General features: G+C 38.6%; 1 protein-coding gene across 1 annotated transcript; it reads left to right on the forward strand.

Moving 5' to 3' along the window:
* Positions 1–7,539: 7,539 nt before the first annotated feature.
* Positions 7,540–10,090, forward strand: tbxta (T-box transcription factor Ta). The gene is made up of 8 exons (XM_027020720.2): positions 7,540–7,724; positions 8,075–8,339; positions 8,475–8,609; positions 8,688–8,749; positions 8,876–8,937; positions 9,080–9,253; positions 9,445–9,568; positions 9,826–10,090. The coding sequence occupies exons 1-8, from the start codon at positions 7,540–7,542 to the stop codon at positions 10,088–10,090; spliced, it is 1,272 nt and encodes a 423-aa protein (XP_026876521.1).
* Positions 10,091–15,244: the final 5,154 nt, after the last annotated feature.

Genomic DNA, 15,244 nt, shown 5'->3' on the forward strand with positions numbered 1-15,244 from the left:
TGGGGAGCAGAGAGGATGTACTGTCTCATTAACAACTACACAGTGAGTTCAGATTTGGGGAGCAGAGAGGATGTACTGTCTCATTAGCCACTACACAGTTAAAGGTCAAGTAGGAAATCTTAGTTATGCCCACAGTGAACTCTCCCTTTCTCTTTCACATTTGTCTTGGTCTCATTAACCCAGTCTGGCATAGTAACAAAAGACAAGTCAATTCTTCCACTTCATGCCAACTTTGACTGGCTGCTTGAGTAGTTATGAAGAATGACTAACAAATACAGATCAAATATTTTCATTTCTACCTAAGATTAGGTTTAAGGTTGACATTATCTGTGTTAATGTGATTGTATGCCATAAAAGTATTTGAAAAAACCCCCCATTAATCTGTTCATCTGCAATTGCTGTAATCCAAAATTAATGCTGTAGAAATTGTGGCAGAATACGACAGCCTGATTATACCACACTCCTAGAGTGACTTACAGAAAAACACACAACCAGAACAAGACACAGGGATAAAAAGTGCAAAAAGAAGGGATTTGTGGCCTAAAAGCCAGGAACGTTATCCCAGCTTGATTGAATACGAGTGTCATCAAAGCAGCGACACCTGTAACTGTTACACTGACTCGTCTGCAGGACGAGAACAGGGGACAGAGTGCAGAAGAACGTGTAAGGGAGAGAGAGCAAGGGGCAGAAGAAAAAAAAAAAAGACAGAGGACCAGAGTCTGAAGATGAAGGGACATCAGAAGAAAAGGTGCAATTACAGCTCCTTTCTTATGGAAATGCTGATGAAGTCGCAGAGAGGGTCAGAGACAATGAGGGACAATGAGGGACACAATGAGGGACACAGGCAGGCTGAGCGTCACCATGTTAACCACTTCCTGCCAAGGAGCCGTTTAGCTCTCACTTTTACTGACTAACAGGCTCTCTCTACGCTGACTACAAAGAGCCAGACTCCATCAAAGAGTGGCCCAGCCTGCAGAGGAGCAGCCAGGCCTGTCCCTAGCACAGCTTTCCCAGGACACTCGGCTAATGATGGGCCAGGGTTGATGAGCCAGGTCCTTCACCTTTTACATTTATTTACGTCTGTATATTTAGTTTTTTCCCTTCTCAAATAGTTTGCATATTCCTGGAGAGTCATTTGAAACAGAGAGTTGTTTCTAATGTTAGCATCAAAGTATTACCTTTAACAATTAGTATTAGACTTTAACAATAATGCTTGCCAGCTACAAGGAGAGAGAATCACTATGGAACAATTGATTTGTAGCCATAGGTAAACCTGTCCAGTGAGAAATGTTTTAGACTGTAGCTATAATAAACTGTAGGATGCTATTTCCTTGAAATTTTTAATGTTTCTTGTCTACGATTCAGGGACTTTTTCTGACTGTGAAAGTAACTGGATAGTAGTTCTAGGTAGTCATAAATAAAGACCTTCCTTACAACTAGAATAACAGACACATACTTATATGAGAGATTAATTCATGCACTTATATGTGATAAAACTCTTGTACAAATCAGACCACATGAGTCATGAGGACTATCCATTCATTATCAGGTATATAATTTCCACCTGCTCACTTCAGCTGAAGAGCCCAGATATATTTTCACATTAGACACCTCTGTGTGAAGTATGCACTGCAGCTGAATTTTGTTAGCAGCACAAATGCCAATGTCTTGGGGCATTTCTAAGAATCTACATGTCTGAATTAGATCAGAACTTTAATTAAAATGGGGGAGATTTAGCCCACCACCATGTTGTAGCGGTTCGTTAATGGCTTTATTGCCTTTAATGAGTAACTCAAGTGCAAGTGCTTCACATGAAGCTACATTAAAGTTAAAAGAGTTCAAACTGCAACACACTCACTCAGCCTCTTGTGCATCTCTGGTCGATCAACCACTAGGGGCGGCATTACAGCCCTGCACCCTGACCTACCCTACCAACTGTAACAACTGACCTAACCTACAGATGGCACTGCATCAGGTACGTGGTGAGGAGGCGGGGCGGGCCAGCATACGGCTGTAGTAAAAGATCTGGGATTAGGGGGGTTGTATCTATTGTGCTTTAATGAGCGTCTTTGATCTGGACTCAGCATTTAGTGTTTGTACACCTGGACCATAGCAGTGCTGGTGCAGGTCTGTCTCTGGGCAGCAGGAGAGGGTACTGCTGGGTAATTTGGAGGTGTGTGTGGGGGGGTACTGATGCGTGTGGGCTTATGTGGGAGCGGTGGCGTTGTGCAGGTAACACGTCCCGGTGAGCCGCTGCCGCTGCTGTGGGAATGCAGTAAAAAGAACCTCTGATTGGGGCTCTGCCCCCTTTGTCTGTCCTTGTTTTTATAGTCTGTCCTCCAGCTCCTGTGGGCAGCCTTCCTCTCCACAACCAGTGGACTCAGGACTCAGCAGACGGCTTCACGACCTCCTCGATGAACTAAGAGAGGAAGAGAATCCGATTTGCTACATGTGAAGCATCTAAAAACAAAGGGGTTAATCTAAGATCAGCCCCAAAGGTAATTTCCGAGTTGTAATGGCACAAAATGAAGAGCAGAACTGGAGCACTGTCTGATACATTTTAAAAAGAGAAATCAGATTTTTAAAGTGACTTTAAAGCAAAGAAGCAGTCTGCAAACACTGTAACTGCAGTTATTTGGGTTACTTGGCCATGGGACCCTGTAATGAAAACTGTGTAAGGTATCAGAGAACAGAACATTTAAGGAAAGATAAGCATGAAACAGGGCTGTCCAGTGAGTGTAGGTGTGCAGAGTGACTTCATCTTATCACCTTATTATCAAGATTACTTTGAAGAGTTGAATAGGACAATATATATACTATTATTACTATGCTATCACAGATACTAGTTAAACATATATGCTAACACAGATATTAGTTCAACGTACACACTTTGTCTAATGCAGATACTAGTTTAACATATACACTCTAAGTAATACAGGTACTAGTTCGAAATATACACTTTAACACAGATACTAGCTCTGTAAACACCACAATATTTTCAACAACAACAACAACAACAAAAAAAATCCCCTCTTGCTGCAAATTTTCTGCTAAGGTTTTCAGTGACCACTTGATTTTACAAGCTAAAGTCAGCTAGATTACACTGTAGATCAGTTTGTTGTGTTTAAATGGAAAAATGTGTCACCTTTATAGCTGGATAGAAAAAAAGGGGTAAGATTTTTGTAATTATACATGTATAAATAATAATTTCCTTTTTTTAAAAATTAACTCCTAAATGTTCCAATAGATGTGACTGCTGAAAACAGTCCTTATGTGTTAGATATGTTGGAACAGGTTAGCACGTGTGCTTTGATGGTACAGCTGGTGACTATAGGGAAGGGGTTTTAATCATGTTTTTTCACACAATGGTGAGTGCTGACCTCAGCTGTACATATTTACACCACAAAACACAAAACCTGCAAAAGGACACACACAAGTGGATCTCCAGGAGAACGTTTCATCCTCAGGTTAACACATTCTATTATCACCGTATTTAATTCATTGGATATTTATTCATGTATGCATGTTAAATCCACATGATCCGGACACTTTCTTTATTAATGCATGCAAACTTTCGTTTTTGTTAAAAAAAAAAACCCTGATAAAACATATATGAATAAAATACATTCAGCAATAACATATTTTACATATTCTTTGTAATTTTTAAATTGGAAGTGGCAGGGGTGTGCAGCAGAGATTTGGATGTTAGTATATATAAAATCCCTCTTTTAGGGTTTGGTTTAGAGAACCATTTAGAGGTTCTCTATGTACAATTAATTTGCAAAACACATCCCTAAACATTTTAATATGTGTTTTTTTTTTTTTTTAAAGAGCTTATTAACTAATGTTTTTTTCCCACATTTTTTCTTTTTTTTACATTAAAAACAAGCATTTCAAACTTCTTTTCAATTTTTACAACACAATTTTTACTTGTGCATTTATACTGTTGTCTCAGGCGCATGCTATAAGCCCTTCTGGCCTGTCAGAATAATTACTTTATCCTGTGCTTCTGTTGCTGGGCAACCTAAATTTGGAACAACTGTAAATCATCTTGTTGTGATCCTCTCTGTCTGACCTGGCCTCTCCTAACACCTTTACCATGAGAGTGAGATCAACGAAGCTGTATGTATGACAGTGGGTTTAATTCCCCCAATATTAGGATCAAAGAACTATTTTATTTAAATAAAGTGACCCATGAGTATTACATTTGCCTCATGACACATATATTGTTTGACTGATTTCATGGATATGCATTTATTAAAAATTACTCTTGCAAAAAAGTAATGACAAATGTTTCATCCGTACTGAAATATAGTAAGACTATAGTATACTATAGTACTATATATTACTATAGTATTATAGTTATGTCCTCTTTTTTTTCTTTCTGCTGGGCCCTCACTCTTCAGGATAAATTTGATCATAACACTCGAAGTGAGAGCCACAGTTCCCCTCGTTAGCATCCCAAAGGCTGTGGCACTATTGTAGAGGACAGGGGCAGAGAAGGGGGGTGGAGGGAACAATCACCCACCCTGCTAATTCTTTTTATCCCTTTGAAAGCACAGGGTGATTAGGAGAGGAAAGTTTAGATTTCCTGAACTTGAAGTGGAAACGCAAAAGTGACAGACGCATCTCTGAGTTCAATCCACATCTGCCGGGGTAGTCTGCGTGAGTGAGCAAATGAGTGAGGGTGTTTTTGTGTGTGTGTAAGGGGAGATACAGTAAAATGACACAGACTATATACAGGTTCGTCCTCTCCTCTTACGTACCACCTTTTCTTTCAGTCATAAAGAAACATTAAAATACAATGCAACCAGTTCAACCAGAACCAGTTTTCAAACAATAGGAAAACAATCTGAAACCACAATAAACAATTCAACTGGGAAAAGTGTCTTAGTGAAAAGGATACAAAGAAGAGAAACACATTCAATCTAAAATGATGCTTCAAAAACACTCTCAGCACAGTCTAATGGTCCAAACAGCTGCAAGACTATACAGGACAAATGATTTTCTTGTCATCAAGAAAGCAATGATGTCTATCAAAAAAAGTCAATATACATGAAACATTCTGATCAATCCAGACAGCTGTAAAATTGCTCTTTATACTGAACTTTTGGATAAAGATGCTTGTGGTCGGTGTCTTTCTGTATGTGTATGTGTGTGTGTTTGTGGGTTGTTGTGTGCAATATGTGTGCATGTGTGTCTCCTTTTCCCATGCCTGACTCATCCACCTCCCTTGTTTACTTATTTAGGCCGGCAAGGAGAGGACGGTGGAAAATATGCATCGTCCCTTATAACTGCTCCTTTGTGGAGCACCAGGCCTCTGTAATATTTCTCACCCAGGTGAGAGTGTGCTTATGCCAGGGAGAACCGGCATCTCTTAACCCTACGGACACAGAGGGTTGCGTGCCCTCTCCTTCCCACTGCACTCAGGCCAGCACAGCATATATGCAACATTATACAGTCTGCGCAAGTCACACAAAACAAGTTTGGGATTCTAACTAAAGCAGACACCAATGCATACTTAGAAATTTTGCAGAGTGGGCAGATTCACACCATCATTTATAGTAGTCTGCCAGTTGAGCTAAACCGTCCTTATTATAAAGCATAAATATAAAATATTAAATATTAGTTCTACATAGCATAAAATTGAACCAAGTGAGTGGCAGCTACAAAATGACATCGTTTAAATTTATTAAATGTGATTTTCACAGATGAAGATACTAAAGTTTGGTAAATAACTGGATCATTATCATCAGACCAACCAAATTTATTAAAAATCTGGATCCGGGCTAAAAGAGACACAGTAAACCCTTTAAATCCATCAATCCCTTTAAGATGCTGTCATTTCAGTTACCAGTCTCAGTCATATTAATCTACATATGTTTTCAAAGTTTTTGTGCTTTCTGTCTTTGTAACAGCAGGTAATGCCTGGGATAGTGATAGAGGCCTTTCCTGGGGGTTGTCGCACGAACTCCGACCATAGGTGAGCATACTGGACATGGTGGGTGTGAAGCAAACACAAAAGACAAAAGATCGACTCAGTTAGCTGAATGCGTGGGATGGAAAGGTGTGAGGGAGCTCTTTGCATTTATGGCCTCTGTGGAGTGCAGAAGGAAGTAGTGTAGTAAAGGAGTCACACTCCACAGAACCCTTCTCAGACCCCTCCATTCTCCATTCAATACAGTGTCCATCAGGAGATGGGGGTGGGGGTGTAGGTGTGTGTGTGTTGGTGGGGTACCTCCTTCCCTACAATTTTTAAATATTTTTAGGTTATAGAGTATAAGCTAATTTAAGGTCAGTTGTCACATAGGTTAACTGTGCAGAATATAACTAAAAATTCAAGGGGGAAAATGCTAACACTCACACTTCATCTGCTTGCTTGGTATTTCTGTAAATAAAAAGGGCCCAATTAACCTTTTTTTTAATTTTTTTAAATAAAATCGGATTTATTTTTTTTAAGGTAAAACTATTAAGCTCTGTTTCATTTTCAATTTACTAAAACTTCCAAGATATCCAAAATTGTTAGTTTTAGTTTAAGTCACTAGTATCTAATACATTACTTAAACAAACAGCAATAAAGCATCTTAGTTTAAACTGATGCTTTGCTGGGGCTTTTATTAAATTGGCTCGGCCTGATCTCTAATAACTTATGCCCAGGTAGGCTAAACGCTCGTCAGGCGGCCCCATTAAGGAAATGCACCTATCACCTCGTAGCCATCCACACTTCGGCGAGTACAGGAATACAGTACTCGCCCGCCGCTACTTAATGGTCCGTCCGTAGTAAACACAAGAATTCTCGCGTGTGTATTTGGGACAACAAAAGATTAACATCACTCACAAATATACAACAGAGTTCAAAGACAATGGGGACACGGACGTTCTCTTCCTTTTGTTTTTAAGAAAGCTGAGCCTTTTCAAGTATGAAAAAAGACTTTTGCTCATTTAGCCTAAATAATATATTAACTTTTTAATGTAAAATTCTCCTTGGAAAAATAGCACGAAAATAAACACTTTTTACATCGTAGCTAGTAGCTAATCTTTCACAGTCCACAGCCTAATTTCGTAGCTTATAAACTGAAAAATGAATAAAGTATAGACTACGTTTTGCAGACTGATGGTTTTATAGGCTAAATCTATAGTAAAGATGTGTTTGATGTACAGGCCTACAGGCCTATATAATCCTTTATGTTATTATTATTATTATCATTATTATCATTATTATTATTATTATATCAATGTTCAGCGTTTTTGCTTCATTCATATACAGCTACTGAACCTTTAGTCGTGGCAACCTTTCCTTCATTTATTAAGTTGCACCAAATAATGGGGGCCCATTAGGTCGCCATGGGCCTGGTCTTACCCTTCGGTAACGCCCATAGCAGCATGCGGTCCTTGTTCGCCTTTTAAAAACCCGACAGTCACGTAAATAAGACAGAACGTTGTGCCCCGTCAAAGCAAGTGGACCACACTGGAGTTTGGACCACACTGCCGGCCCAGCAATATCACGATCGGATTTGTACCGGGACATTTCTGGAAAATATGACTTCGAGCAATCCCGATCAGCGCCTGGAGCATCTCCTTAGCGCAGTGGAGAGCGAGTTTCAGAAAGGCAGCGAGAAAGGGGATGCCTCCGAGCGGGATATTAAACTAACGCTAGAGGATGCGGAGTTATGGAACAAATTTAAAGAGTTAACAAATGAAATGATCGTCACGAAGACGGGGAGGTAGGTTGTTGAAATGAGCCTGTCTTGGCTCTCAGCTCTACAGGCTAAAAGCTCTCAACGCTCTCATTTTTGAAATATTAGACAACGACTGCGTTTGGTAACTGGAGTAGAAACAGAGTAGGATATAACCTAGGCAATGATTTATGATGATTTTTGTTTTAGGTTAGTTTGTAATGTGATTTCAAAACAAGATAAAACTATATGCACTAGCACTATATGCTGTATACGTTTAGCACAACTAGCACCAACATGTAAATTTTGCTAACTTTTTTTTCACTTGATACATTTTGTAATGTCAATATTTAAAAACATTTGAATAAATTGTTTGTCATTATTATTTTTGTTTCTAGACGGATGTTCCCCGTGCTTAGAGCAAGTGTTACCGGCCTGGACCCAAACGCCATGTATTCTGTTCTCCTGGACTTTGTGGCGGCAGACAACAACCGTTGGAAGTACGTGAACGGCGAGTGGGTTCCGGGGGGCAAGCCGGAACCCCAGAGCCCGAGCTGCGTCTACATCCACCCGGACTCGCCAAATTTCGGCGCTCATTGGATGAAAGCGCCCGTCTCCTTTAGCAAAGTCAAACTTTCTAACAAACTTAATGGTGGAGGACAGGTAAGGCTGGATTGTTAGAATTCCTAATCACACAGGCCTAATGAATAAACACAGATGAAATCATTACAAAAATGTAAGTTAAAAGTCCTATAAATATTTTTTCATTATACATAAAGTTACATTTTCTTTGTGCAGATTATGTTGAACTCCTTGCACAAGTATGAGCCCAGGATACACATTGTGAAAGTTGGTGGCATTCAGAAGATGATCAGCAGCCAGTCTTTCCCAGAGACTCAGTTCATAGCAGTCACTGCCTACCAAAATGAGGAAGTAAGAGTCATTCACTGCTTACACTCTTATGCAGAAATGGTAAAAATATGTAAACAAACGTCTCTACTTCTTCTTTAGATCACAGCCCTGAAAATTAAACACAACCCCTTTGCTAAAGCTTTCCTGGATGCTAAAGAGAGGTATGAGGGGGAAAAAAAGATATTATAAATTAATTTGCTTAACTTACTGCAGTATATTAACTGTATACTAGAAGATATAATTTAGGATTTAAATTCAGGATTTAACGAGGTGTAACACTATTTCAGGAGTGACCACAAGGAAGCTCAAGATCACAGCAGTGACAATCAGCAGTCTGCATACTCACAACGTAAGCAGCCTTGTGTTCACTTAACTCTAGCCACTGGAATCACCTCAGTATGGACTCCATGAGCCCAAGAAGTGTTTTGTTCTTGCTGCAGTCTTCATGGGCTGTAAACCAGCTCCTCATTACTCTCTTCCTGTCCTTGCAGTCGGCGGCTGGTTCCTGCCCAACAACGGCCCCATCTGCCCCAGCAGCAGCCCTCCACAGTTTAGTGGCACCCCGGCACACTCTTCCAGCCCGTACTGCGAGCGCTATTCTGGGCTACGGGGTCACCGGGCGTCCCCTTACCCCAGCCACTACCCTCATCGGAGCACTAACACCAGTAAGAGCTCTGGCATGACATCCCCACAGGGGATTTGTATTATCACTCTAATCTGGATATTTTCAGCACTCTGAATATACTGAACTGCTTGTTGTTACATGTAAGATAAGAAGTAAATTGAATAATAATGAACTTTTTTATTATTGTACAATTGCTTATTTATTCATGTATTCATTAATTTATTCATTTAGACAACTACATGGATAATTCTTCAGGAACTATTCCTACCCATGACAGCTGGTCAGCCCTTCAAATCCCCAACTCTAGTGGAATGGGCACCCTTGCTCACACTACTAACTCCACCTCTAATACCAGGTCAGTGGACACATACTCGCACGCACGCACGCGCATACATACATACATATGCAAACAAACAAACACACACACACACACACACACATTCATATAGACATACACATCCATACAGACAAACCTTTCAAATCTAGCAATTAATTTAATCTTAGTTAATTCACTTTTTCATGTTCACTTTAATTTTTTTTATTTCACTTTTATACTGACAAATCAGTCAAAGATTACCTCATTAACCTTTCCTTTCATGTCTGTGTCCACAGCCAGTACCCCAGCCTGTGGTCTGTTGCCGGGACGACTCTCACCCCCTCCGGATCAACTTCAGGTTCAATCGCTGGGGGTCTAACCTCCCAGTTTCTGCGTGGCTCCTCAGTCTCCTACTCAGGTCTGACCTCCTCTCTGCCCGTCTCTTCTCCCTCGTCCATGTACGACCCAGGTCTAGGCGAGGTGGGAGTGGGCGATGCCCAGTTCGAGAGCTCCATTGCTAGGCTTACAGCTTCCTGGGCACCTGTGGCACAGAGCTATTGAGAACTGAATACGCCAGCCATCCCTCAACCATTGGAGAGCCAGGAAGCTTCATCCTGCTGTTCTGAAGATCCAGTACATGGCTAATGGTACATTGAGAACCATGGTCTAAGATTCAGATCCCTGAATGTGGTAGAAAAGACTGTTCTGACTAATGCTCCAGAAGAAAGGAAACGAGAAGGCCTAGGCAAAGACTTCTAGGTAGAGTCTGGTTAAGATCCTTTAGAATTTTAGAGAGGAAGAACAAATGTTTTAAATGGTGATAGGCAATCATCTGACCTTGCATTTGCCCATATCTTACATAGATGAAAGCCAAAAATAACTTATGGGGCCAATATGTAACTAATTAATAAGATCAAAGGTTGTTGTTGCCTGAATAAATGTAAATGTGTGTAAATAAATTTAAGTTAACGTTCATTCTCGCTGTTGGTCGTATAAAATATTAATCTTCAGAAACGTGTCTGCTTGAAAAAAAAACTACAAGTGCCTTGTATCCTCTCCACAGTTAATATGGCAATATGGGAAGTCCTGTACCTTGTAATTTGCCCACACAAGTTCCATGTACATACCTATCTATCTATTTGTATGTTTTGTGAACTTTATTTATGTCATTTTAATAATAAATTAATTTTCTTTGTCAAAAATGTTTTAGGTTTATTGTTTCTTGCCCATGAAAAATATATGTAGACATATACAGACATAAAATTAAAATGTATTACTTTCACTTGCTATATTTACTTTTTCACTTGCTGTGAGAATCTGGCATTGAGAGTTTGTTTCCTAACATTTCTGACCACTAAGCAATCCTAATGTGATGGGTAATAAATAGTTACATTTAGCCTCTTTAATTGTGTGTTAGTACTGTGCAAGTGTAATGTGTAAAAGTCAAATAAAATAAATTGTTAAAAAGAATGAAACCATCAGGTAAAGCAATTTGACTCTGGAAAGGTAAAACATTGAAAAGCTAAAATGACTCGTACTAATATAACAAAAATTATTACTTTTACATTAGGATTTAATTCTGCAGTCATTAGTTTTGATACATTAGGTGTTTTTTAAGTTATACTTAGCTATTCAGATACTTCAACTTAGTATAATGGAGAGGATTTGCTTTTAATCTTTATTCGCTGAAAAGACTTGTTGAATTAGGTGGGAAATAAAAATCTGTCAACAATATTAAGTTACTCAACCAGTAATCAGAATGTTGCCAGTTCAAGCCCAACAACTGTAAAGTTGTCACTGTTGGCCTTAACCTTCAATTGCTCAAACTGTACTTATAACTGTAAGTTGCTTTGGATGAAGGGGTCAGCTAAATGCTATAAAAGTTGAGCTCCTTGATGTTGGCAGACTAGTGCTGAAGAGGGATGTTCCTGAGACAATATTTAGGTCAAACTCATATGCCTGTTCATTCTAGGAGTATGTTTGTGGATACTTTAAGTGTAATAACGTCCTTATTTATTATTACGTTATTTATATTTATAAATATTAAATAATATGTATTAATATACTTATTGTAAAATTGAATTGCTCTGTCCATTAAAAACTAGGCCTGATTTTAATAACGGATTTGAATTTAATGTAAAAAGTATCACAAGATACATCCATTTTAAATTTGTTTTAGTTTACTTTAGGTAAAAATTTTATTTTCCAATTTAATAGGCTGTTAATTAAAATACATGTTTAATTAAAATACATTTGTTTTCATCACTTTAAGTAGGTATCTGTTAAAGATATGTAAAACATTCAGCTTAATGATGTCAGCTAAGTGCCATAAATGTAAAATATTCATATTTATGTATTTAAAAATGTATTTTTAGGTACTCACAATTTTTCTCAAATGCTTTAATGAAACACTACCATTTTCTCAAAACTATAAACACAAACCCAAAAATACACACTAATTTGTAAAGAACCCACACAGAATTCCAGCACAGAATCATCGTTCCAAAGGCATATTATCTTCCATCTAAATCAGACTTTGTTTTCAAATGCCACACAAAGACCAAGCAATACACAGACTTGAGAGATCAATTTATAGTGCTACTATAAAACCTTTTACCACAAAGAATCAAATGCAGTGCTTTTTCAGAACAAGGTTTTTACAGCTTCAGGAAATATGATGCATTATTTCAGGAAATGCGTCTTAGCTAAAAGCTGAAGTTGGGTGAAAGAGTAATTAGAAAGTACTGAAAAAAAATGCATTACTGAGTGTATTTGGTAAGTTTGTAATATAATAAAATTTGTTAACCAAGGTTCAAACGTTCTTCCTCTTCAAACTCCCAAAAGTTATAGATTTACTTCAGGTCATATAATAATCTTTGTACTAATAACAATTTGACTCAGGTCTACTTTTCTATAATGAAAAAAAAATGCTGCAAGGCTATTTATTATGTCCCTCAAAAACAACAACAACAACAACAACAACAAGAAAACAAATTAGGGTTAAGGTTAATGAAAAAGAAGGGAAAAAAAAGAAAAAGAAAGAATTGTTCTGTTTTTATTGCAACTCTGTCTTTGGAGGTGGTTAGCAGATATGTTTGTCAATATTTTCTCTGTGAGATACTAGATTATCTTATTTGCTGTTTCTTTCTTCTGTCATTTTTAATCAACCACCAAGCACTAGATATGCCATTTTTACCTATTTATTTGCTTTTTAATTGAACTGTAATTTTGTTTTCATTTTCTGATTGTTAAAAAAATCCAGGTTTGTTTTGTATTTTTAGTACAAGTACATTTATAACAAGGTCATTAAGGTCTAGCTAGCTTCCTCCCATAACAAGCTGTCTCTTTAAATTCAGTCAGTTGCCCTGGTTTTCTAGGAGTGTAATAAGAGCATGGAGGCAGCACAGCTTTACTAAGTGAAATCCCAGTGTGGAGTGGTATAGAGCTACAGCTGCTCCAGAAGCACTGCATGGGCGAAGGGCTTCTCTCTCTCACGCTGTTTCGTTAGAATCTGCAGCTTACTGTGACACCAGGTCTGCACAGTTAGGATTCACTGTCATTCAGGAAAAGGTGAGGGAACAAACAAGGAATATTAAACTTCCAAGTGTTCCTGACTAAATAACACCAGCGATAGAATTAAAAATTACAGAACTTCCAAGTCTTTGAAATACAATGATCAGTCAGTGCAGTTCTCTCATTGTCTTACAGGAACTCATCTCCTGTGTTCAACTGCAGTTTGTCTTCTAAAATATGCTCCTATTGAAAACTGAACAAATATTGTAGTTTGGTGCATATCAATAATAAAGAAAATATATTTAAGGAATAAAACAGACATCTGATGCTGTTGCTCTCTTTTAAAACAATGTGGCATTGAAATGTCATAAACTACCCTCCAGATACTGGTGAATATGTTGTTTTCTAGAGCACAAGTTTAGATGTTATTGAATTAACAAATTCCACTTTGTCTCAGAATAAATCCAAATCCTCTGGCATATATGAGACTAGCTGAGTCTGTGACAGGAGTACAGATTGGGCTCAGAGGCTGTGATTGAAGAGTCCACACCAGGGTGTAAATGAAGACCACGGGGTTACAGGGCCACAGGCAAACAGCACTGATAGAGAAATATAACAGCCAATTGGCAAAGGCGAACCCATGTCCATGCGTACTGATCCCAAGAGCAAAGTGTACCCCATAAAGAAAACTTTCAAAATATCTGTCTTTGCTGTAATAAAGCCTTTGCTTACATCAAATACATCACTATTTTAGTCTAACATTTGCATGGTTATATTATTATAAACAAACAAACAACAACAACTATATATATATATATATATATATATATATATATATATATATATATATATATATATGTCACTTGTTAGACAGATCTACTGAAGTAATGTTGACATTAATACAGTGAAATAATCAGCAGCCCACCCATGTGAATGTAAACAGATGTAAAATGTAATGAAATCAGAATGTAAACAGATCTAAAAACATTTTGTTCATCATGATGAGATGGTGAGATGGAAGAAAAATACACTTCCTTTCTGAGAAACTGATTGTGAACCTTTTATTTGTGTGTTCATGGATACTATATAAATTAGTTGCAGAATGCAGAAGAGACAAGATTCTTATAGAACTAACATTCATTCATTCCTTGCTCAAACCCAATACACAAATCCTTGTGAAATGAAGGATACAGAAGTGAGTTTCCTAGAGGGTTATGGCCCATGTGCAGTTATGGTCACAAACCTACTGAAGACTCAGATTGTACAAACAGTTAGTAGAGTCGGAACTTGGGCCATTATAAAAACACAAATACAATCTCGCAGAAGTCTGCTGTCTGTGTTGACCCTAGTTAGGGATTCGCTTTACTGGGCTTTCCCTCTTCCTTCTCTCTGATGTGTGTTTTAAATACACTTTACAGAGTGTGCCTGACAAACAGGTGAGGAGATGGGTGGCCATGTTAGACCTTTGATTAGAATATACATTAAAGCTCTCCATTTTTGACATTACTTCTCAGAATATCGCTATTGCATGCTTTACACCATAGTTTACAAATCAGATCAAGGTTTAGTACATAGACACTGAAGACGTTTTGCTATTTCCTTATTGTTGCCTCTGCACTGTGGGCATCATACATCAATTTTACTCTCAATGCATTATCATCCTAAAATAACTAAGTTATATCATAGGAGGCACCTCAATGATCTTGAACTTATTTCAGTACCTTCCCATAACTATTTCCCATTTCCTGGCATATGAATCTTCTCAGTCTGGCCGTAGATGGGAACATAGACCTGGATAAACACCCTGCTCCTAATAGTGAGTCAGAGAGCAAGGGCTTGTGGATGATTTATGGAACCCTGCTGCCAAAAACAAGTCGTCAAGTCTGCTCAGGCCCGTCATCGAAGCGGAGTGTGTTTGCCTATCACCCCACCTCCTTCCACCCCCATGCACAAACCCACCTTGCCCTCTGATGTCTGTGTGCCTTCGTTAATGAAGAAATTCTCATACCTCGGTGAGACATTGCTCTTAGCTGAGGAGACTGGCTCTCTGGACCACACGTTCACCAAGGGCCAGCTCAGCGCTGAAGAAGCTAGCCCCACGCCAACCCTGCCCCAGCCAATCACAGAGCCTGACAACCTGCCGATGACTGGGCTAAGTAGAGGCAGATCCAGGCTAATTTTGGAAGCAGATTCCAGTAGTAC

This window comes from Electrophorus electricus, chromosome 4 (genome assembly GCF_013358815.1).
Source record: "Electrophorus electricus isolate fEleEle1 chromosome 4, fEleEle1.pri, whole genome shotgun sequence".
NCBI classification, from domain to species: Eukaryota; Metazoa; Chordata; class Actinopteri; order Gymnotiformes; family Gymnotidae; genus Electrophorus; species Electrophorus electricus.

Bases quoted from the DNA above. Each gene is read 5' to 3' on its own strand.
- tbxta (XM_027020720.2), top strand. From the start codon at position 7,540: ATGACTTCGAGCAATCCCGATCAGCGCCTGGAGCATCTCCTTAGCGCA. The intron at 8,610-8,687 runs GTAAGAGTCATT...CTTCTTCTTTAG, and splicing joins CTGCCTACCAAAATGAGGAA to ATCACAGCCCTGAAAATTAA. The intron at 8,750-8,875 runs GTATGAGGGGGA...ACACTATTTCAG, and splicing joins TTCCTGGATGCTAAAGAGAG to GAGTGACCACAAGGAAGCTC.